Source organism: Eucyclogobius newberryi, unplaced genomic scaffold (assembly GCF_026437365.1).
Source record: "Eucyclogobius newberryi isolate DKJ021-1_F unplaced genomic scaffold, fEucNew1.0.hap1 SCAF_6, whole genome shotgun sequence".
Taxonomy (NCBI): domain Eukaryota; kingdom Metazoa; phylum Chordata; class Actinopteri; order Gobiiformes; family Gobiidae; genus Eucyclogobius; species Eucyclogobius newberryi.
In genome coordinates this window covers 23540973-23564125 of record NW_027316278.1, presented here as the reverse complement: position 1 = coordinate 23564125, position 23153 = coordinate 23540973, and the positions used below count along the sequence as shown (strand labels likewise).

Sequence of the window (23153 nt, the reverse complement as noted above, 5' to 3'; positions counted from 1 at the left end):
TATAACAGATTGGCTGACTGGGGGAGACTAAATTACCTCTTATTTTTAGAATCTATTATTGTATCATCAATCCTTTCATCTTCTTCTGCTTTCCCAGGGGCCGGGTCGCAGAGGCCGCAGACTGAGCAGGGACTCCTAGACTAGTCTAATTAGCTGAATATTTAGGCCTACTTTTCAAATTAAGTTAGAAAAAACATAGTTGATGGTTGTGGCACTGCATTATTATTGTTAGAGAAAATGAAAACAATGCCTGGTCTCTTCTACATGTTGGGTTGTTACTCATCAGAAACATCTACTAAAAAAGGTAAAATTACACAAAACAATAGATGTATTAGCTACTGATCTAACTTATTACCATGACTAATTGACATCCCTCCCTGTTACCTATAACATTATAAGATCTTGTCTTTTTATGGTGTAATTCATTTAGTATTTACTAGAAATCTAACACTTTTTTCTTATTGTTATAATTGCTTTTGTTTTATATTGTTGTTATTGTGCTGATGACTGACTATGCATTGCCATCAACAATAATAAAATAAAAATATTCTTCTTAAAACATAAGTCACCAATATCTTATCTAAAAGACTGGAAGATGACCCGATAGGGCAGCCATGCACCCTATTTGAAGATTGATCGCCTTTTTATTAATGACACAGTTTTTTGAAAATATGTATGTAATAAAGAGAAAATATGTTAATATGAAAATACATAAAAATATGTATTTTTCCACCACGAATAAATCAAGACTTTCTGGATTATAATGGTGGCACTTATTGCTATTCCAACCACTGTGCTTTACAATTGAAAGCCAAAAATAATTTGGTGTTATTGCAATTATTATCCTATTGATCTTAAATTCCATCAGTCCATGTCCTACCAAATTCAACAACGTGTACTTCTTTTAATTAGAGGTGCTAAATTTAGCTAAATGTATAAAAAGAGGGACAAGTTGTTGAATTTGATGGGATAAGGAGGGATAGACTTGTGTGGCATAGAAATGAACAATGGTCAACCCAGAAAACAAAGCCTACACTCAAAAAAAAGTTATAATGAAAAGGTGTGACATAATCTAAATAAGTGAGATGAAAGACCAATAGAGGGACAAGTGTTTACTCAAAATGCAGAACAACAAGTAAAAGTATTTTATTATGCACTTAATGGGATTTCTCGCTACAAAACTAAACGGCAGTAACATCCTTTGGCCGCAGGGGGGCAGTATTCCATCTGCCGTGACGCTTTTGGAAACATCATTGTTGTCGCGCGTTGCTAAGGAAGTGGCTGAGCTAGCAGAGCTTTGTCCACCCACTTGCTCCCAACTTTTGATAAAAGGTAAATTATTTCTAAAACTGCTCGTGTGACATCGGCGTCGGTTTTTCAGGCACGTGTTGTAGCAGAATGATGTCTTAATGTTGCACATTATCGTATTAATGTTGGTGTTATTTGACTGATATGTTCACTTGTTGTTAGCTTAAATTAGCTTTGCAAGTGCGATTTAGCAACTCATTCAGTTATCTTGATTTTTTTGTCAACATCAACATCAATCTAGTTAAGGTCGCTAGCATGTATGAAGCTATTATTCACTGTTATTACATTGCATTGCAGGCAAAGGTCAGAGATAAGGATGTTTCCAAAGCCAATATGCAGTTACCAATGATGGCCAATAAGATTCTTGACCGCCAAATTATACTATATTAATTAACTTTAAACTCTACAGGCCAGAGGACTAAAACTCTGTACATCTCTAATAACAATTGATGAATGGCAACTCTCAGTAACTTTTTATTTATTCATTTTGCAATACTTGTGTCTGTATTTCAGGCGATGTGAAATCTCTCTGAAATCAAAAGGCATCAAACATGACGAGAGGATGAGTGAGAAGAATGGAGAGGACAAAAATCTCCTATCGTGTGGTGTCTCTGCGCAGGAACGGGAACGAGATGGAGCAGCTGTCAACTGCTGTGAGCCTCTTAAGACCCCCTTAGACGTCCCCTCCTCACCCCCAAAGCACCGCAGTGATTTCGAAAAACCAGCTATGAACGCAGAAAGGATCAGCCCGTACCAGCCTAGGCCTCCCTCTTTACCCAGGCGGTTAAAGGCGGGCAAGAGTGGTTCTGTGGACCAGTCTGTTCGGACCAGAAGAATCAGGAACAGCCAGGAAAGTCTGAGTGACAGAGCCGAGACATGCTCTTCCACAGATTCGTTGAAAGAGGACCAAGGAAGACTGGTTGCTTCATGTGGATTTCTACCTGAAGCCTCCTCACATGAGCAGGAGTCAGAAGAAACAGGGTTGCCAGTATTTGCCAGACATAGAGGAAACAGTTTATCTGAGGACGAAGGAAGACCCCAAAGTCAGCAGAGTGACCCTACAGAACTGCGGACTAGAGTCTCCAAAGTGCGCTTGCCCCCTGTGCAGCCCACCGGACCTCTTGCCAGTCTGGGGAAAAACATAACGTCGGTCACTTTACGGGCAGCTAATAGGATTGACAGGGATTGCTTGGATTACATGGGGAAGGCCAAACGCAACGAGAGACTGCACCGGAACCTGAGTGATAGCAGGCTTCTGGAGACTATGGGATCGGACAATGTCTCTGTCAATTCCATGAGATCCAACTACAGTGTGCTGAGCCCCATCAAGCCAAAGGACGTGAGGAACAGGTATTCATCAAGTTAAAGGTGCACTATGTAACCTTTTTGTAACATTCCAGAGTTATAAAATCGTGCAGAAAAGCAGGTGGCAAACCCTTCATCAAAAAGTTATAACATACACAATTATTTTACTTAGAGGTTCTTTACTGATGTCCTTATTTAGGCAGCAATTAGTGACACAAACATTGTTGTGGATGATTAAAGGCTAATTTAAAGGCTTCATTTTGGAAGTGTGAATCTAGTTTATCAGAATGCCCGTTTTGTCATTGGACACAGGCCTCGAAATAGATGGGGGGCCCGTGGCCCCTCAAATGGGGCACAGGGTTTAAATTTGGAGGGGCCCCTGTATCGAAATTCCTCGAAAAAAATCAAGATTTAACTAGTAATTTGGCCATACTTGGGACATTTTCATCGTTTACATTTCATTTTGAAAGACATGCCATTTCGTAGTTGTATTCTCGCTTCTCATTGGCCGAGTGGTGGCTGTGACCTAATATCGATGAAAGCGGGCAATCTGATTGGCCGCTGCGTTCGGGTCGCGTTCGGGTGTACTTGGAAATGCCCGATCAAATTTGCCGCCAAAAGTGGCAATCTAGGTTGGACAGGTTATTTTGTAGACTGTGATTTTATATATTCCCACTGCAGAACATATAAGATCTCCTTGTGTTAAATGTTGTTTACAGTATTTATTTTGTATCTTAGAAACTTTATTATATTAAATTAAACGGTATTGAAAGATCATGATCTCTGGTTTATAGGAATTCAGTATTTGTGCTCTTCCTTCATATCAAATAAAAGTTAAAAGTACTTTAAATTGTTTTACATGCTAATAAGAGGTTTAAAACAGCAAATTTATCCTGTTCTTATGATGCCGCGCACGCTTGTGGGCCCCTGAAATTGCTGGGGGGCCCCTAACTTTTTTAGATAGGGGGCCCCATCTGGCCCCTAACTTTGAAAATCTATTTCTCGGCTTGGCACAGACTACACAACAAAATGTATTACTTAGGCCTCACTTAAGCTGCTCTCCAGAGCAGACAGTTTCCCTATGAGTTCAGCCAGGACCCTTCTGTCCCCCACCTCCTGCACCGAGTCCAGAGCGCAGCCCAGGACGGAGCTGGACTTCTTAATGACTTTGTCCAGCCTCTTCCTCTCCCTCTCTGTGATGCTGCTGCTCCAGCAGGCCACACCGTACAGGAGCTGGTGCCACCACAGAGTCGTAGAAGGTCTTCAGGAATGGCCCTGTCACTCCAAAAGACCTGAGTCTCCTCAGGAGGTAGAGCCGACTCTGGCTCTTCCTGTACAGTGCGTCTGTGTTATGAGTCCAGTCCAGTTTGTGGTTCAGATGAACACCCAGGTACTTGTATGAGTCCACTTTTATGTGCAGCGTAGAAAACCAAAACTTAACAATATGTCATTGCTTTGCCTGGAATGTTCAATTGTATGGTATAAATGTTGTTAAAGAGAGACAGAATACAGCTGTGAGAACTTCTTTATTGTAAATCTGTTGTTGTTTGTCTTTGCAGAAGCTTTTTGGAGGGTAGTGTGCTTGGAAATGGTGCCCTTCTCGGAGCAGAGGAGTTAGACCGCTACTTTCCTGAAAGGACGCTGGGGATCTATGTTGCCACGTGGAACATGCAGGGAGAAAAGGTAATGTCCAATTTTTAAGATGTGCTCTAAATTAAACCGCAGATGAATACAGGATCGCGAGTGGGCGCCAGTGTTTAAAACTACATAATGTCTGTTTCAGGGGCTGCCAGGCAACTTGGACGATCTCCTTCTTCCAACAGATTCAGACTTTGCACAAGACTTTTATGTTATTGGGGTTCAGGAGGGCTGCCCTGACAGGTATGGCACTCCTAGACCATGATTTGAATAGACTAAATTACAGGAAATATTTTGTGTCTGTCTGGCTTCACTCAGGAGGGAATGGGAGACGCGTCTTCAGGAGACTCTGGGGCCTTACTATGTCATGTTGTACGCAGCATCCCATGGTGTTTTATATCTTACTGTCTTTATCCGAAGAGATCTTATATGGTTTTGCTCAGGTCTGAATTTTACACTTTATTATTATTTATCTATGTCAATGCACATCTGTATAATTGTATGTTACTGTGATTAAGTGAAGAGTTTCTAAACTGATTTCCTTATTTTTTACACACAGAGGTGGAACATGCTACAGTCACAACCAGGATTATCTCTCAAATTAAGACAAAAGGAGCTGTTGGAGTCGGCTTCACCTTTTTCGGGACTTCTTTCCTGTTTATAACGTCACATTTTACATGTAAGTGTTTTTCATGTTTAAAGTAAAGTTGAAACTATTGTCTCTAGACTTTCAGTGTAAAAGACAGTATGAAGGTTAGATAGTTACTGGTGTGAAGATGGATTGTGAGTAATCAGCATCTTTGTGAATTAAATTGCAGATTAAACTGTCCATGCTTTGTTCTTTGTGCATATAAATTAAATAGTGACAACTAAAAGACAGTACAATTATTGCATGCGTTTGCTAATTGAGGCCATTCAAATTGCAATGTCTTGTTGGTTGGGATAAATCCTGTTGTGTAAAAAAAGTGCTTTTATTTTATGAATCTTTATTTCTTTGTTGCCATCTATGGTCGTTAGAATCGGGTTTTTGCTGTATTGATTTCAGCTGGGGATTCAAAAGTCTATGAGAGAATTCTAGACTACAACAAGATTATTGAAGCTTTAGCTCTACCAAAAGGCCTTCCAGATACAAACCCATACCGCTCCACACCGTGTAAGTAGTATGCTATTATACAGTAATAAGAAATGATTGAAAAGGACTCTATTCATTTATCCATTTTGTTTTTTTGTGTAGCTGATGTGACTACAAGATTCGATCAAGTATTTTGGTTTGGAGACTTCAACTTTCGACTCAGTAAAAATAGAGTGGAAGTTGAAAACCTTATAAATCGCACTTCAGACAAAGACATGGGCTCTCTGATGGAGCATGACCAGCTCTCCAGAGAAATAAAGGACGGTAGGAATCTCTTGACAACCTTTTATTAATATAATATAGTTAGATAAATTGCATTACTATTGTTTTATATTTGTTTCCATTAAGGTTCAATATTCAAAGGTTTTCAAGAGGCTCCAATACACTTTCTACCAACATATAAGTTTGACGTAGGTTGTGATATCTATGACACATCTTCCAAACAGAGGACACCATCATACACCGTAAGTCAAATGGGAATTAATAGCTCTGCTCCACCAATAATGTGTTTTGTAACTGGATTTCTTTTCATATTTGTGCGTTTACAGGACAGAATCCTCTTCAGGAGCAGAAAGGCTCATGACATTCAAGTGATCAAATACACTAGTTGCACCAACATCAAGACCTCGGACCACCGGCCCGTTGTCGGAGTCTTCCAGATTAAGCTGAGGCCGGGCAGGGACACGTAAGATATAACATTATATCATCATCGCTTCGGCAAAATCACAACTGCAGCAGATTTTAATGGTCTTGTCCTAATTGGAATATCTTTAAATTATTTTGTACCTCTTCACCCAGTTCTAGGGGGACACTAAATATGTATCATGCAGGAATTAATATTATTAACTTTGACTGTTTTTGTCAGTATCCCTCTAGGAGCAGGACTGTTTGACCGCAGCCTTTACTTAGAGGGCATCCGCAGAAGAATGACGAGAGAGCTGAAGAGGAGGGAGGCCATGAAGAACCACAGCAGCAGTTCCATCTGCACCATCGCTTAAATGGATCACATTTTTGGCCTGAGATTCCAGAAAGGACCAAGATGATCAGAAATGGACTGATGATATAGTTACAGATGCATTATGTATATTTACACTACAGCAGGAAATGGTACGTGAGCAGAAAGTGCCTTCTGTTGCACTATCATGAACTATAACTACATTCTGAACCTAAGGGCAGGAACCTTAAGAACACATTACAGCTGCTTTTATTTATCCTCCACTTTGCCAGATGAAATGGGAGTTATGTGGATGCCATGTTCACACAATAATTATTCACATCACTTGAACAAGCATATTTAAAGGCCATATATTTATTATATTCACTTTTTTAAACAGCTTTCTGGACATGGATAACAGAACTTTTGTCATAACATGTGTATGATACTTGTATAACAGTGTTTAAAGCTTATAAAGCTTCGTTAATATGCTTGACAAATTATTTTTTTTACTGATCAGGGAAATAAAAAGGCAGCTTTTTATTGCAAAAAAACTTATTTCATTCAATCCCAGTCAAATGAATGTAACATATTGCCTTATAGTTGTAGAAAACTATTCTGTCATCTTCTACAATGTAGGAAAACAGAGTCCAGCTATAACTGATTTTTTCCTACAATGGAAGACTCCTGGACGAATGAGGGATTACACTGACTTATTGCCTTACTCTCATTTTGCTTCTTTACAATATAACCGTGTACTGTATTCCATTGTCCTTGTAATGCATTTGTGTTCTGAATGAGCAGCTGCAGCCTAAAACGTGACTCTTCAAACCTGTTAAACTTTGTTTTCTTACACCATTTACAGAAATGTAATAAAGATTTTGACACTATCTCTTGTTTTGACAGTGTGCTAGAAGTCTTTATTTGAACACTTCATTGTTACGATATATAAAGCATTTAACAGTCCCCAAATGGAGCTTATTTTAAGACAGGATGATAATGTAACTGTGGAAACATTTCAACTCTAACAAACAGAAGACAAACAGTTAAGAGAAGTAACAAACCTTTTTTCCCCCACCCCAAGACCACAGGTTCCTATAGTATTTTATTTCTTCGGATTCCTATTTTATGTAATTTAAGACAAGTACGGTCTATAAATATTAGATTTAATCTCCCACGGTCCACTATAAAAGGCTGTTTGATTATAAACAGGTCCAAGAATCAGCCGAATCTAAAGGAGGAAAAATTAAGAATGGTCAGCTTAGATATATTACTGTATCAGCTCCTCTGTATCGAGTAAATCCCCTCATCAACAAAAATTGTCCCTTTAAAGAAAACTAAATTTAAAATGAAATTGGCCTGTTCAAATAAATAAATGTGATTTCCTGTTTTTACAGAAAATATTAAAAGTAAAATATAACTCTTAAAAGAGGCACTCCCATATGATTCAGGCTTGAGTGTGGTCATCTCTTGAAGTGTTTTGAGTCCTGTTCAGCTTTAGTTCTTACTCCAGTTTAAGGGCGATTGAACCCACTGGAAGTTTATCTGAAGAGACGGTACATGCGCGGCAGTCGTCCATCTTTACTGGACAGAGCGGTTTGGATGTGTTCATAGGATGGCAGCTCAGTCAGGTCTCCTAGAGCAGCCACAGCCGGCTTACTCCGCAGCATCTTTGTAGTCACTCTCTTGATATCACTAGCAGTCACATTGCCTGCAACAAACATGGCATTACAAGCATGTTAATAGAGAGATGCAGAAATTATGCACATTGGTAATGTAAATTACATACTTATTAATTCACAAAGTTCATGTGGTAACTTCCTTTTTCCGGTAGACAAAACCTGACGACCAACATCCTCAAAAATAACTGGACGAGACTCCAAGTTCATCATCAACATCGACTTGAGTTGTGTCTTGGCTCTCTCAAGCTCCATCTATATTTTTGACAATAAAAATACTGGGTAAGACATCAAGGAATAAAAATACATAATAAATGTATAGTTTATTTTTACCTCTCCTGCAGTGCCAGTCATTTGTATGAACTCTTTGGTTATGATTTCCACCATTTCTCTCACCTAAGACATTTAAATATATATGTATTAAATACAGTTTTAAAATGTTTAAAACATGTTTAATGTGTTATTTCCTCACAAACCTGTCTAGGGTCTGCACTTGCATGGATACAAAGTAACCCACTGTCCTCATAACTATGATGGTATGATGTAGCATTGTACATCCAGTGATGTCTACCAAGAAAAATGGAAAAGCATTACAACTATTCCAGTCGTTTTGTTGTTGCTGGTGATTAAAATCTAATATTTGAACTTTAATACATGTTCACCTGTTAAGTACGTTTAGATAGAGGCGAGTAAACATTCCTTTTCCAGGTCCTCCAGCTGAAAATGAGCCACCTCCACCCATCATCATGTTGAGAACAGCAAATGGGATGAAGTCTTCCTCCTTTAAAAAAAAATATTATTATTATTATATTTCGGATACACAAGCCACTTAAAAATACTTACCAAGAAGGAGCAACTCTCCAGGCCAATCATGATGTGTGTGAGCTCTGGAATAGGGGTTGGGCCCAGGCTCACATCTGACATATCCTTGTCCATCTGTAAAATTAAAAGAGATGGTTGTATTTTGACATGCCCCACTAGGCTATTGTACGCATCTTAAATGTTCTATAATGTTACGCTTATGTTACGCTACCTTAACAATTCCTCCAGTGTACTGTGCCACAGACATGTCCACATTAGCTGGTGTACCGATGCCCCAGGCTGGCCTTACATTTAGCAGATACTTTTTGGCACAGTCCACAAGCTGCTCATGCTCAATTCCTACTCCAGCCAGAACCATACGCTCTGGACAGTAATAGTTGCGGAGATAGTTATGAAGCACCTTCTTGTCAATTTTGTCAATATTATCTACTGGACAAAATCGTGGCAATCCCACTGTATTCCCTCTGTAGGCAGCCTGGAAACAGAAAAACAATCAATCATATTAATAGTTCCCCAATTATAATTTTGTAGCCTAAATTTTTTACTAATCCGCTAATTCTCCCCAAGATCCCTGGTTTAATCAACCTGGTGCAATCGCTATCACAGCAGTGTTGACTTACAGCATGGATCATCTCAGTGAGTAAAGGTTCCGGATCTGGCCTCATGTTTAGATCTTCAAGCTCAAAGCGTACAGCCATTCGTGTCATTTCAATCTCTTCATCTGCACAGAATATCAGCAATTAAGTGTGTGCAGAAACCCACTTGGATCCACATTCCAAACTCTTGAGCTGAAACAGACTCACCCAAAAGACGTGGATGTAAAACTGCATCAGACAGAAGACTGACCACAGTCTCGAGACCCTTCACTTCGGCTGATACAGCATACATTGTAGTATCTCTGGACAAAAACATCCACACCATCATTTAAGCATTCTTGATAACAAATAAAAAGTCAAAACAAACCTTGATGTTTGACAGTCACATATCCCTCCATGTTTTTCAAGTGTGAGAAGAATTTCATCTTTGCTTCCATATTGTGCTGTAGACTAGATATAAAATATTAAGCTTTAATTTATCACTGTCACCAAGCGTTATAATTGTGTAATAACATAAAACATATTTAGTATAAAATTCACTTACAGAAAAGGCAAGTTTTTCTAAAAAATGAGCTATTCCACTCGGATACTTCGCTTCATGCCTTGAGCCAGAGTTTACTAAAACTAAAAGAAGACATTTTCCACATTTACAGACATGTAAATGCTACAAAGTGTGTAAAAGGAAGGTTACTTACTTCCAACGGTGCAAAATTGACCAAACTTGTTTTGAGAAGCCACTTTAAGACCATTTTCTAAAGTCGTAATCTTGGTTTCATATTTTTCATGTCCATCTAGAGATGCAAACACGGGTTTAGGGATCCCAGGCAGAGGCGAGGAAAGGGATATATTTGGGTATCCACCACCACTGCTGTACTTTCTGTAGGCTGCAATCCCAAACCTTTGAGAAGAGACAGGATAGTGAAGCAAAGTCAGTATTTCTTAATTCTCCTGCAAGTTGCATAATACATTCAATGCAAGCACTGTGACCCCGCACAAAAACTCTAAAGAGCGATCTATAATTTAAATGGTAACATATCCCAATACTAAAGAGTATAACTAACCATAATTATTTTGACCCCAACAAAACAGAGGAGGAAAGCATCAAGGTTACATCATATTCATTAGCATATACCTTAGAGTAAACTAATGGTAAACAAGTGATACATTTTCATTATTATAATGTTGGGGACAAAACTAAACACTGACTGACAGAGGGACATTAAAATAAATGGTGAAGGGAAAGGTTTTGAGCATTACTTTGGCAAAGAAAAGAAGCGAATCTTCTACATGTTATGGAGGCAAAGCAGCAATTAACCACAACAGACCAACACAACGATGCAGCACTTCTCTCCGCATACCAAAATTAGGTTTGCATACACTGAAGTATTAATATATGTTACCTCTGGACACGATTCCAGGTTCTGCACCTCGACATGTGAGTTGCCATTTTTCATCCTCCGTGAAGAGAATACCCGGAAGTGACCAAGAGAACGCGGCGAACAACTTCCGGTACACCAAACGAAAAAATCAGCTTGAAGAAGAAGAAAAGCTTTATACTTTATAGTAATAACTACGGGTAATAAATGAAAATATTATTTACAATTGTGTGTTATATGTTTTTAATTATGCTGCATTTAAAATAAAATTGTTTAAACCGGTTGCATAAATAGGATAGGCCCAGCTCAACACCAAACCCTAACCCAAGTAGATGGCTGGAAGTTGGACTAAATGTTAACTTTAAACTTCAAATCTTTAACTATACATTTTTTGTAATTTTTTTGTAGTTGTTTGGGTAGCACTGTCTACTGTTCCTTGTAATCATTTGGTAATTTCAATGCAAACTAAGTAATGATCCTTGCCACTTAACTTGACGTTATTGTTGTGGAAAATTTAAAGATAATAGTTCATTTCTGAGCCTGGAAGTTTATTCTTTGATACAAGATATATGGACAGACCAGAGCCTGGCCAGCCCTGGCCACAAACTGGCAGCCTCCCGTCTTTCCCTGAGGTCTGAGCCTTTGTGCTCTGGGTAAGTACAACACTTCATACATCTAAAAGTAGAGTCACTTTGTGAGTTAATCAACTTTTATACTTGCAGACCAATACAGCCAAACACAGGGAGACCGTGTTTCTGCTGAGCTTTTCCACATGTATAATCTGGTTTCTCTGCATTGACACAAATACAGATTTCTTTCTTTATTAGAACATAAATATAAACATTTCTATCACATTATTCTATCACGCATGTTATTTTTTGATTAGTATTCATGTAGTCAAGTTGTTCTTTTATGCAGATCTAATTATCCTAATATGAGCACCAAAATCCCTGCCCACTGGGCAGAGCCTCCTGATAATAGCCTGTCCTGTTTATCTATTTATTTGCACTGTTGGAAGTTCTCCATAATCTTCTTTGTTACGCTACCAGCCCTGTAATGGGACATTGAAATACTATTGTTATCTGGCTATAGCTCCCAAATCACTGATGAGTACCTGATTCACATCTGAATGACCGGGCTTCTCTTGCCCCATGGCTTCAAAATGCTGTTGTATATTACCGGTAGAAAGAACCATAAACCTCCATTTAACCTTAATTTTGTATATATTTTAAAATTGACTTTACGTGCGTGAGTGGGCAGACTTAAAAAAAAAAAAATGTGGAATTGACTTTTTTAAAGTAGGGTAGTTAGAAAAACATCATCTATTGATTTGGTCACACAAAGAGGTCCTAAATGGCATTAGCATTCACACCTGATTTAACAATTTGGAAAGGCTTCCACAGGATAATTGCATCCTAACAGCCACATCCAGCCAGTCAACATCGAGTCACCACAGATCTCTCAGTTCTTGCTGTGTTCATGCATGGCACAATGTTTTTTGTTCTAAAGATGTCTTTGGTGTTTTGGCTGTTATGTTTGCTTTCATCCATGGGTTCAGCCTATGAGCTTCAGGATACCATCCACACTTTGAAAGCAGAAAACCAGCACCTACAGCACCGGCTGGAGAACCTCACTAACGCTCTGCAGGACCTGAAACATCTGCTCTCCGAGTACTCCAAAGGTAACCAGCAACAGCTTATCTGACCTCAGTAAAATAATGTTGACTATTGTGCTAATCGATCCCTTTATTTGAAGTAAAGGTATGTCATGTGTAAAAGTTATTAACATAAAACATCTACCTAGTATTTTAAGTACTATTCCCTTTAGCATGTGTGAATTCGCAATTTTTTATTTTCAGGGGGAGGGCATGATTCTGAATACCAGCGACATGCCTGGAAGGAATGGTCCCAACATGGTGAGCTATGAGTTAGTCACCTGCTTAAGTAACGTAGTTAAATCATTCAAATAGAAATCTTCAGCTCGTTACTGATAGGATTCTTTTTGCAGGCATCAGTCCTGAGACTCATGAGATGTTGGAGCAGGCGCTGTGCTCCTCGGAACTCCATGGATCTGCCGTGACCATCTTTAACTCTTTTGGCTTTTGCTTCCTCTTCTGTATCCTGCACATTACTTTGGCTCTTTAATATATCCTGTCATCCTATTGCTCTACTGTCTTTATGTTTATTATTGTTGTATACAACATTCTGTCTAATACTGACAAATCAAGGTCATAAAGATAACAACAACCAAATCAAGTGGTCAATGCTAAGTGGTTTGTACTGCCCAATTAGAAACTCTTTAAACCACCCACACACTCTTCATTAATTTATGTGATATCCCCATCCATTTGTCTGTTGTGAATCACCACCTGATTGACCCGATGCAAAAAAATGTACTTGTTATTGAAGATAAGTGGTGCATTATCATGCATAAATCAAACTGATAAATCATTCCATTGAGTTCATGTTTGTGTCATAGAAAAAAACAGTATTTCATTATACAATGTATACTATAGTATTACATGCATCAAAAGTAAATAATAATAATAAAATAAATGTTGGTAAATCAGCCTTTGACTGCTTTATTGAAATAGCCATGTTTGTGTGTTTTTCTGTTCATGTTTTTTAATCATTGCGTTTGTATTTTCCACTTTTATACTCTCAATAGATTGTAAATTTACATTTATAAAGACTGAACTATTTACGCACAAATTATCTCTGTTGACGGGTAGGTCAAATGCTCAAGTCAAATTTCCCTAGATGGACAATCAAATATATCTTACCTTATTTAACCTTGCTAGAATAATACACTTGGGTTTTATATTAGCTTTGTAGTGTTTGGATAAGAGCTCTATAGTTTATAACGTGTGATGCATATTTGATTTGCAGTCAATTGTGCTGACAATAAAGTTTACCTAAGGTAAAAGTGTCATATCTGAAATGCATGGTTAAATGAAATGTATTCTGTCCGACTTACTTTCTTTACACAATGAATGTATTATGCATTTATGTTTGTTGCTCTGAATGGGCAGACGGTGTGAGTGTGATGGGGGTGGAGTGCACATCCAGGCGTCTGGCCGCTGACAACGAAAATGGTGTGCAGAAAACACTGATGGAGATGGACTAGCTGCAAACTGGAAAATCCTCAGACACACTCAAAGTAAGTACATTTTACCAGTACATTTACAACAAATTAAAATAATGAAAACCAATTAACTAATTCAATGTAATTCTTGTTTAGTATTTTACAATCTACAATGTATGTTGGTGCATTAGTATGCATGATTAGTATTCAACTAGATTGTGCATTTTAAACCGGGTTTTAGCTATTATACATGCAAATGATCTTTTCTGACACATTTTAAATCACATAACCCCCTTTTTTTAAATCGCAAACAATATTATTGTTTCTAAAGGTAGTTTGTGTAGTGTAGTAGTCTTTAAATCATGGTGCCTGTGCTTGGCAGGTTTGTGATTCTGTTGAGTCGGGTTTATACACAAAAAAACATTTGAATCTCCTCATTCATTTTAACCCTCTAATTCTGCAGGGATTACAACTAAGGTAAACACGTTATGTTTCTCTGTTCATATTGTATATATCTTTATGCTTTGCATTTGTGTCAAGTGCATTAAACTATTAGAATGTTTCCCACACAATGTGTTTCCCTTGCAAGGCTCATGAAAGCCTCCATGATCAGACGCTGAGCTTTCCTTGTAGGGACCTATAACTGATCTTCCAGTACAAAGCTGCGCTACCTCTTTTTATGTCACTTTCATTGAGTGGAGGGCCATAGTGCAAGCACTATAAAGTGGCTCAGCCCATTCAAGGGACTAAAGAGGACAAAGCTAAGCCTGCAGGCGCACAACCATAATAGGATTGAAGCAAATGGAAAAGGGAAGTACAGTGCTGACCAGGAGGGTGACATTAAATGTATTTGCAGTTAAGTGGCCAATATTAGATTTGTGTGGTTCAGACACAAATTGCCAATTGGATCTTCACACAGGCCAATCAAACTAAATATGTATTTATTTCACATCAGTCATTTTTCAGCTGGCATCATGGATAAAGATGGTTGGTGGAGGTCTTGTTCAGCTCTCCAGTAGGATGCATCTTCTTGTTTCCACTTGGAGAATTCAGCTCATGACTTCCCTCCTCTGCTGGCTGTTCTTGCCCTGTCTAATTGTGTCATCTCAACTGGGTAAGTCAAGTCATTCATTGTACCATACTAAACCCTGTACCCAGTTTCGAACCATGAGTGAAGAAGTATAAACCAGCCCACTTCATCCATTCTTTCACTCTAATTTGAACCCAACAACTGTCTAGGATTATTAAATGGTTCTTCACAACCTCATGCTTGATTCGACAAAAAATATGGGTTAAAGGCCATGTCCCTGAACTAGAAGAAAACATACAAGTCAGGTACACACTCTTTATTTGTTATACTTTTATTTTGAGGTTTGGATGAGGTTTTCTTCAGCCCCAAAGACCAGACAGCGTGTGAGGGAGAGACAGTTTTCTTCCCCTGTGTGTCTGGTGAAAGCTCACCTCCGGCCAGCATCAGTTGGCTCAAAGATGGAAAACCAGTCACAAGAGGAAGACAAATTCAGGTAATTGTTGTTGGCTGTGTAACTTTTCTGGGAGATATTATAGCTTTTTGTATGTTCCACAGTATTGCATTCAAAAATTCTATCGTGCATTTATTTAATTACAGGTGTTTTATTGCTAAGATGTATTGCAATGATAATAGACAACACGGTCTGACTTGTCTTCTTATATTCATGGAGTTGTGTAATGCCATACTGTGGAACATTCTACGTGAGGCAATAACATCTTAAGCAGGTGGCGGACCCCCCACCAGAACCAAATAATGTAATAAATTCTTCATTTTGGTGTTTAGGGAGAATATGGAGGTGGCACACAGAGGAAGACGTCTGGAACTCTGCACCTTTATAACATAACGCTCGAAGATGACGGCACATATGTTTGCAAAACTTACAATCCTTTACTTAACGCTAGCAAGACAAGCAAACCGGCAAAACTCACTGTGCAAGGAGAGTTTTATTCTTTTATTTTTAATACATAATTCTAAATCCCCCATCAATCAAATTTCAAAACCTATATCGTCGATGCATGTTATAACGGCAAATATCATGCATATTATAATATTCTTGTTAAACGTCTAGTTTTAATGACTTAATTACTTGATTCAATATTTTTGGATCTTTATCTATCTTGCATATTAATTATACTATTTTTATTCTACTGCTGTTCTTTTCTGAAACGTCCTCAATGTGGGACAACTAAAGGTTCTCTTATCTTATGCAGGAGTCCAACAAGAACTGCAGATCATTCGTGGTCCTGACAACATTACCGTTGCTACGGGAGAAGAGGTATCCATGCGCTGTGCTGTCGCTGGCTTTCCTGTTCCCATGGTGCACTGGTTCAAAGACGACTGCCTCCTGACAAACTGCTCGGCACCGTTCAAGCTGCAGAACAATGGGCAGCTGCTCACATTCAGGTGGAGCACAGAGCCACACAGGAATATTTAGAGGACGTGTTAAAATGGACACCTGAAATGGCCTGGATTTTGTAAAATATGCATCAATAATAGGCTGCTTTGATGTACTGTGTAACCGACATCTGTTTATTTTTGCAGAAATGTGAGTAAAGAACATGAAGGTTTCTATCACTGTGAAGCATTTAACCAAAAAGAGAGAATTAAGTCACAGAAGGGCTATTTACTTTTAGCAGGTAACACTCACATTTTATATTACATGTATTTTGTTAAATAAGTAACGCATTTAATAGCCGTAGATAGTGCTAAAATTGTTTCACAGTTTTATGCATTATTTATTCGCTTCTAATACACAGTGGTCAGTGTTTGGCAGTAACTACAGGTACAAAGTAAAGGATTACTTTTTTGTAACACAGTAATCTATGTAATGTAAACGTGTTAAGTCATTTGCATATGCATTTTCTGGCCCGTTAACTTTAAGTTGCTTTTTCCTGGTCAAACATTTGTGTAATCATTAGAACTGTCAAAGTAAAACAGCATTTTCATTTTCAACATGATCATCTAAGTAATACCCAACATCTAATTCCCAAAAGGTCTTTATTGTTGTGTCTTGTTATTATGTCTGTTTGTACTTGTTTTGTACCACTTGTCATTGGTATGTACTGTCTAGCATCAATCAATAAAAACATTTAAGAAAATAAAAAACAAAATCGATAAAGATATACAGGCAGCGCACAACGTCATCTTCAACTTCGTTTATGGCGGACTCTACGTGTCTATTCTACTGCTGTTGCTTTAAAAACAGGTCCAATTACTCAAATTAACTAGTTTCTTAGCTTTTTAATATTTAATTAATCAATAGTAACTAGATTACTTTTAGACAGAGCAATCAGATTAGTTTTGCAAGACTGACGGTGGTGGTAAGCCATGGTATATTATAGCCACAGCTGCCCTGGGATGGGACAGATGAAAGAGTGACTGCCAACAGCTCCACAGCTACACACAGGGCCGGCCCTTCCTCTAGGCCTTATAGGCGGGTGCCTGGGGCGGCACTGCGGAGGGGGCGCCCCCCTCTGGATTTTTTTTTTAATTTTTTTTTTTTTTTAATTAATTTTATTTTTTATTTACTTTTTGCTTGGCGGAGTTTTTGGCGCCCCCTTCTATGCATCCAAACACTATTTTGGAATTGACAAATAAATCAAACGAAAATTGTTATATATGTGTTTTTGCCAGGCAGAATCCATTGGTCGTAGTGAGCCAACGCGTAGACATAAAAAGCGAAATAGAATAATAAATATATTCAAAATGTTATACTGTGACATTGTTGTCTGATGTCACTTTCAGATATGGACTGGAGTTTTGTCCAGCAGCCGGTGAACGTGACGGTGAAGAACGGGGACAATGTGACAGTGACCTGCAGACCACCAGACAGCCGACCTCCTGCTCACGTGTCCTGGTTCAAAAACAACCAGCTTCTTACGCCTTCAGCTGACGTCTACGTGCTGCCCAGAGGCGATCTTCACTTTCGCAGGTTTGCAACACTATTTCCATAGCGTTATGTGCATTCCCAGCAGCCTCATGTGTCATTTATTACAGAGTGAGAGAGGACGACAGTGGGAGTTACTTTTGCAGCGCATCTAATACTCACCTTCAACGATTTATCACATCCAGAAGAGCTTCAATAACTGTCCTGGGTAAATATAAAGTTAACAATACCATAATAATCCAGTTGTATGTTAATGCCAGGTTAATTTATTCAGGTTGTTGATGTCTAATTAAATGATATATATCTTATTCTACTTTACTGCTGTCCTTATTTATATGCAGTGTCCCAATTGTGCGCTACAGAACATTTTATTATTATTATCATTATTATTATTATTATTATTATTATTATTATTATTATTATTATTATTATTATTATTATTATTATCATTATTATTATTATTTTGTATTGTTTGTGAGGCAGCTCCACCTTCAGTGACTTTGTGGCCCCAGGTACTCACAGTGCCGTTAGGGGCCCGCGTGGCGCTCCAATGTCAAGTCTCTGGGTCCCCAATGCCCTCCGTCAGCTGGTTCAAGAACGGTCACTCCAAGCAGACTGGTGGAAAAGTTGTAAAGGGGTAAGACTGTGTAACTTGTGTACTTTTAATGTAATCTACTTTGTGTGTATCTGTTTCATTATTTTCTTGTCTCATAGTTTGTCGAATGCCACGCTCTATATCCAGTCTGCTAGAAGCTACGATGAAGGGGTGTATGTGTGTCACGCCTCCAACTCTATGGGCACCACACAAAACAATGCAGTACTAAAAGTAGCAGGTAGTAAAGACGCATACCATAATTTGGCAAAATGCGTGGTTTGATTTTACTATGCTTTTCAGTGAGTCCTATTATAGTGAACTTTGCTACTCGAGTGCAGTGCAGAATCGGTGCAGAGGCCATTCTGCCCTGTAAAGCGCTCGGGATTGTGCCTATAATTTACACGTGGTCCAAGAAACAAGGCACCAAACATGTAGCCATCGCTCCAAGTGATGAAATGTACATTGATGGTAATTTGTTCATGATCCAACTGATTTTTTTCTTCTTCTCCTGAATAAATATGGTTGTTTATCAAGTGTTTTTTTCTTTTTTGTTTGCACACAGGTGAAGAATCGTTGCATATTTCCAAAGTGCAATGGTCTGATCAAGGAGAATATTACTGCACAGCCAAAAACCGTGCCGGACACAATCAAAAACGGTCTTTCCTCACTGTTACAGGTTTGTGTTTTCTGTAATATCCAAGTTACATCTGTACTGAAGACGATGTTCACAAAATACCTTCAGTTAATTGCAGTTCTTTTTTCATGAAATTTCCCATCCAGCAGACAGAGTGGTTTTGTCTGTAGTGAGTAAGACTTAGATATTCTTGCTTCGGTGTGTGAGACTGTCCAGACACTGTGGCTTAACGTGGTGGCTGCTAATTGTTATTTGTGTCTTCTTTTCTTTCATCTTTATGCTCTTTTTTTATTTTTGGCCATTTTGAGCTTTTTATTTTTAATTTTTTGCCATTGTAAACTATTTCTTTCCATCCAGAATTCAAGCGATGATGAAAACACAGTCATTCTTCATGAGCCAGTGGCAGAACAGCACCTTCTGACCACAACAGTCCACCAAACGCAACAAAAACAAACCCCATGTGAGTAACTATCAGAGGTTGTTTGTGTGTTACATGTTGAGAGATGCTTTCTAAGTAAATTTGCTCTTCCTATTAGGAGAACGTAACAAAAGCTTTATGTTGACAAAGGGCTTTTCCTTTAAATATGATTTGTATGGTTTACAGTAAAAAAAAAAAATCCAGGATGTTTGTCACATCAATGCTGAAATATACATTTGAATATGAAACAAACAGTTACTCAGAACACCAAATAAATAAGACAAAATATATGTAGGTTTAGAGAACATTGCTTTTACGCCAACCTGTTTTAACTCTCTCTTAGTCTTCATCTCTTTTTGACACTTATGTTTTAAATGCCACCTTTTGCTTCCACGCAAACAATATTATTCAGAAAGATTTGTACATGTTTTGGCTTCTCTAGCTTCCTCTTACCCCGAACTTGAAAGTGTATTTTGTTTATGATTTCCAGGTGTTTCATCACACTGCTCTGGACCGACTGAGTATTTCAATGAGAATACAACTCCCCCATCTCTACATATACTTCCTCTTACCAACAGCCCAAGTCAGTATTTTGAGATGCATATGCCCCCTCCCCTTTTTCCTCCTCCACCTCATCCAAATTTCAAGTCAATGAGTCTCCAACACCAACCTTCAGCATCTAGTCATCCCACATACTCTGCAATTTTACCTTTGGAAAGTCAGTCAAAGTCTGTCGTACCAAAACACACAGATGGGCCGACGCAGAGTCTTTACGCCGAAAAGCAACAACTCACTGCAGGAAAGCAACATCAGTCCTTTTTAGAGCTTAAAACAAGTGAAAGCATTTTAGAGACTGCATCTGATTTTGTAACATTCACCTCTCCTTTACAAGTTGAACCACGAAACAAAGACTCCGATATTTTGTCTAAATCTTCAACTCAAAGACTTGACCCTCTAAGAGAACCCATCCAATTAAAACAAGGATTCCAGCCCACCCCAACTCATTCCGAAATGTCTAATATATTTACCCCTACACATTCTGAATTGTCTTCTATATCTGAGCAAGTTCAAGCTGATCATTTACCAACACTGGCAACACCTACTGTGTCTACACGTTTTCAAATCCAGCCTCCCATATTCCCAACCCTACAATCTCCTCTGAACTCACAAACGTCACTGCCAAACATCGACTCGTCTGTGTTCAATCAAACAACATCTTATTCCATGGACCTCCCGACAACCATTTCAAATAGCCATTCACTCAATCAGACCCACAATGCTTCGACATCAGTCCATGACTTCCCTGGGGTGAATATAACCAAGCAAGAAGACACAAGTGATGGACAACAGTCAATGGACGCTACAGAGAAGAGCACGTCCCAGTCACCCAGGTACATATCAGACAGCAGGGGAATCCGTGTGAGGGCCAAACGTATTTATTTTAAATTCAGGGCAACATATGTACAAGTAAATGAAGTGGAGGACAACATAGGAAACTGGTAGGGATGCGGTTTGCTCATTTTAGTAAAAAGTACATTCTTTCATCTTCCCTGTAGTCAGAGGTGAGTAATTCAGAATAGGTTTTAGTGTGAACTTCTCTGTTAATCCACCTTTATTTAGCCGTTCTTTCTATTGCATTTCAATTCAGGTTAAAAGGTTTGACACATGGGCCACCTCAACAAATAGTCTGAAGACAAGAATGTATTGGGCAGAGAGACGGATGCAGCTTCCGGATCAAGTAGTGCAATTACCATGAGACAATTGTACATTTCCACTCTTTTCGTTGCAGAGTGACACAGCAGGCTCCGTCTTGGCTGCCAGTTCTGGAGAAACACGACATCCCAATTGTGGTTGGAGTTGGCGTGTCCTTGGCTTTTATCTTCATCACAGTCACATTTTATTCGATGGTTCAGAGGAATGAGCTCATCTTGACAAACAGAGCAGGTTGGAATTTAGATGTTTGAACCTGTAGTGCAATCACATTACAAATCAGAAAGTATTGTGCTCACAGGTCAGAGAAATGTTGGCGTCCCCAAGCGAAACACAAGTCGTCGAGGGACTGGGAGGACTTATGAAAACAGGTGATTTTATATGATATGCTTCCCTCTAAATTATTACTTTGTGAAAAAGTGCAGTGTACGGTAACAGAGAAGTTCTAGTGCTTTCTCGCCGATCAACCTAAATTTGTTGTTCTTGTTGTTTAAACTGAGAGGGAAGCGTAGGTTGTGCATCAAAAGTCAAAAGTGCTTTCCATCGTGTTCCATTTCAATGTCATATTATATGTAGAACTATGATTTATAATTGACACAGACATACAATTCAAACCATATTATAAGACTGACCACATTATGAATCAAAACCAAGAACAAAATCTAAACTCTGTGCAGAGCTTTTGAAGATGATGACTGTGTGGCAGTGATCGAGCAGAGCCCTAACACTCGTGCACGGCCCCCAGGCCCTGGTCTGGTGACAGTAATGCTGGAGCCCACTGCAGAGGACCAGGATGTCCTGTCAAGTCCAGACCTCCACTCAGTCACTGTAGAGACTTACCCTGAGCCCATTCTCGACACAAAGGTGAGTAGAATAGATTATAAATAAGAAGAGTAAGAGTATGTAACCTGTTTGCTGCTTCAAGTATACATGAATTTAGCAAATACTTGTAATAATGATTAGTGTAGTAGCTTGAATTAAAACTTGTATTTACCATGTTACATTAAATTATAGGCTATTACTTGGCTTGGCAAGTTTTTTCATTAAATACATGCTTCTGTAAATATATATACATATATATATATATATATATATATATATATATATATATATATATATATATATATATATATATATATGTATATAAAAAAAAATATATATATATATATATATATATATATATATATATATACATATTATATATATATATATATATATATATATATATATATTTTAGATTGATCCGTCACTGGAGGAGGAAAGTGGCCTCAGCCTTTCCCAGCCAAGCATCCAGCTGCAGTGTGCGGAGGACTGGTTCAGTGGTGCAGATGACCACCCCAGTCTGTGCCAGGACACTCTGCCTCCCCCCTCCCCTTTACCCTCACTCTCCCCTTCACCATCTTTAACACCCAAACTGAATGAAGGTCTACGCTCCTCCTTAACCCTACAGAGTGGTGAGCTGTCCACTGCTCCACTTCAGCACAGTTTGAATATCTCACACAGCAGCTCTCCCCTGCTCCTGTCTCACCATGTGTCTTTTGGCCTGACAAACGTAGCTGTAGATGTGCATTTTCATCCAGTGAGCTCTCCTTCTATTTCAGTGCAGTCAAGCACACAGATCAACTCCAGTTCAATGTTAACAGCTCCACTGACAGGCAGTCAGGAGAGTTTTCACAATAAGTAATACTTTAAAGATGACATTTTCTATCACACTGTCATGGAGTGCCCTCTAGTGTTAAGTTTTGGACTAGAGCACCGGATGGTCATTTATTCATCCCCAACAAAAGATATTTTAATTCCTTGTGGCACAAGCACATATAACAAAGCAATTTGTTGTTGAGCAGTATCACAGTAAACTCTAAAGTGGGGGTTTAGGGGTGTCAAACGTATTGAAAATCACACACTAATTGACACTAAAACTAGTATTGAAATGAGATACTCATTTAAAAAGTATTGATACTCTGCATGTACTAGAGCGTGTACTTCCAATCACATGTGTGGGATA

At 38.6% G+C, this 23153-nt stretch overlaps 4 protein-coding genes and 1 long non-coding RNA gene across 5 annotated transcripts; 4 read left to right on the top strand and 1 right to left on the bottom strand.

Annotated features, from left to right (window-relative positions):
- The first annotated feature begins 1235 nt into the window (after positions 1-1235).
- On the top strand, positions 1236-7207 carry inpp5e (inositol polyphosphate-5-phosphatase E). Its single transcript, XM_072432569.1, has 11 exons — positions 1236-1332; positions 1822-2658; positions 4173-4296; positions 4397-4494; positions 4570-4694; positions 4811-4930; positions 5297-5404; positions 5486-5647; positions 5732-5847; positions 5932-6068; positions 6249-7207. The coding sequence occupies exons 2-11, from the start codon at positions 1871-1873 to the stop codon at positions 6379-6381; spliced, it is 1911 nt and encodes a 636-aa protein (XP_072288670.1). The 5' UTR covers positions 1236-1332; positions 1822-1870; the 3' UTR covers positions 6382-7207.
- A 4-nt stretch (positions 7208-7211) lies between these two features.
- pmpca (peptidase, mitochondrial processing subunit alpha) lies at positions 7212-10907 on the bottom strand. Its single transcript, XM_072432571.1, has 13 exons — positions 10815-10907; positions 10110-10312; positions 9959-10038; positions 9782-9864; positions 9622-9716; positions 9439-9539; positions 9030-9293; positions 8840-8932; positions 8659-8777; positions 8473-8563; positions 8330-8392; positions 8107-8251; positions 7212-8028 (listed from the first exon to the last, which is right to left on the bottom strand). Exons 1-13 carry the CDS (start codon positions 10859-10861, stop codon positions 7859-7861), a joined length of 1554 nt encoding a protein of 517 aa, XP_072288672.1. The 5' UTR covers positions 10862-10907; the 3' UTR covers positions 7212-7858.
- A 3930-nt stretch (positions 10908-14837) lies between these two features.
- Positions 14838-15883, top strand: LOC140347359 (uncharacterized). The gene is made up of 3 exons (XR_011924369.1): positions 14838-14988; positions 15246-15397; positions 15688-15883. It is a non-coding gene; the product is annotated as an uncharacterized lncRNA (long non-coding RNA).
- A 196-nt stretch (positions 15884-16079) lies between these two features.
- On the top strand, positions 16080-20388 carry LOC140347455 (peroxidasin homolog). Its single transcript, XM_072433893.1, has 12 exons — positions 16080-16308; positions 16447-16541; positions 17650-17836; positions 17902-17999; positions 18275-18428; positions 18506-18624; positions 18687-18854; positions 18949-19062; positions 19167-19189; positions 19378-19480; positions 19929-20305; positions 20383-20388. The coding sequence occupies exons 1-12, from the start codon at positions 16187-16189 to the stop codon at positions 20386-20388; spliced, it is 1566 nt and encodes a 521-aa protein (XP_072289994.1). The 5' UTR covers positions 16080-16186.
- LOC140346932 (uncharacterized) lies at positions 20385-23097 on the top strand. The gene is made up of 5 exons (XM_072433158.1): positions 20385-20829; positions 21228-21382; positions 21450-21519; positions 21826-22012; positions 22386-23097. Exons 1-5 carry the CDS (start codon positions 20450-20452, stop codon positions 22830-22832), a joined length of 1239 nt encoding a protein of 412 aa, XP_072289259.1. The 5' UTR covers positions 20385-20449; the 3' UTR covers positions 22833-23097.
- Positions 23098-23153: the final 56 nt, after the last annotated feature.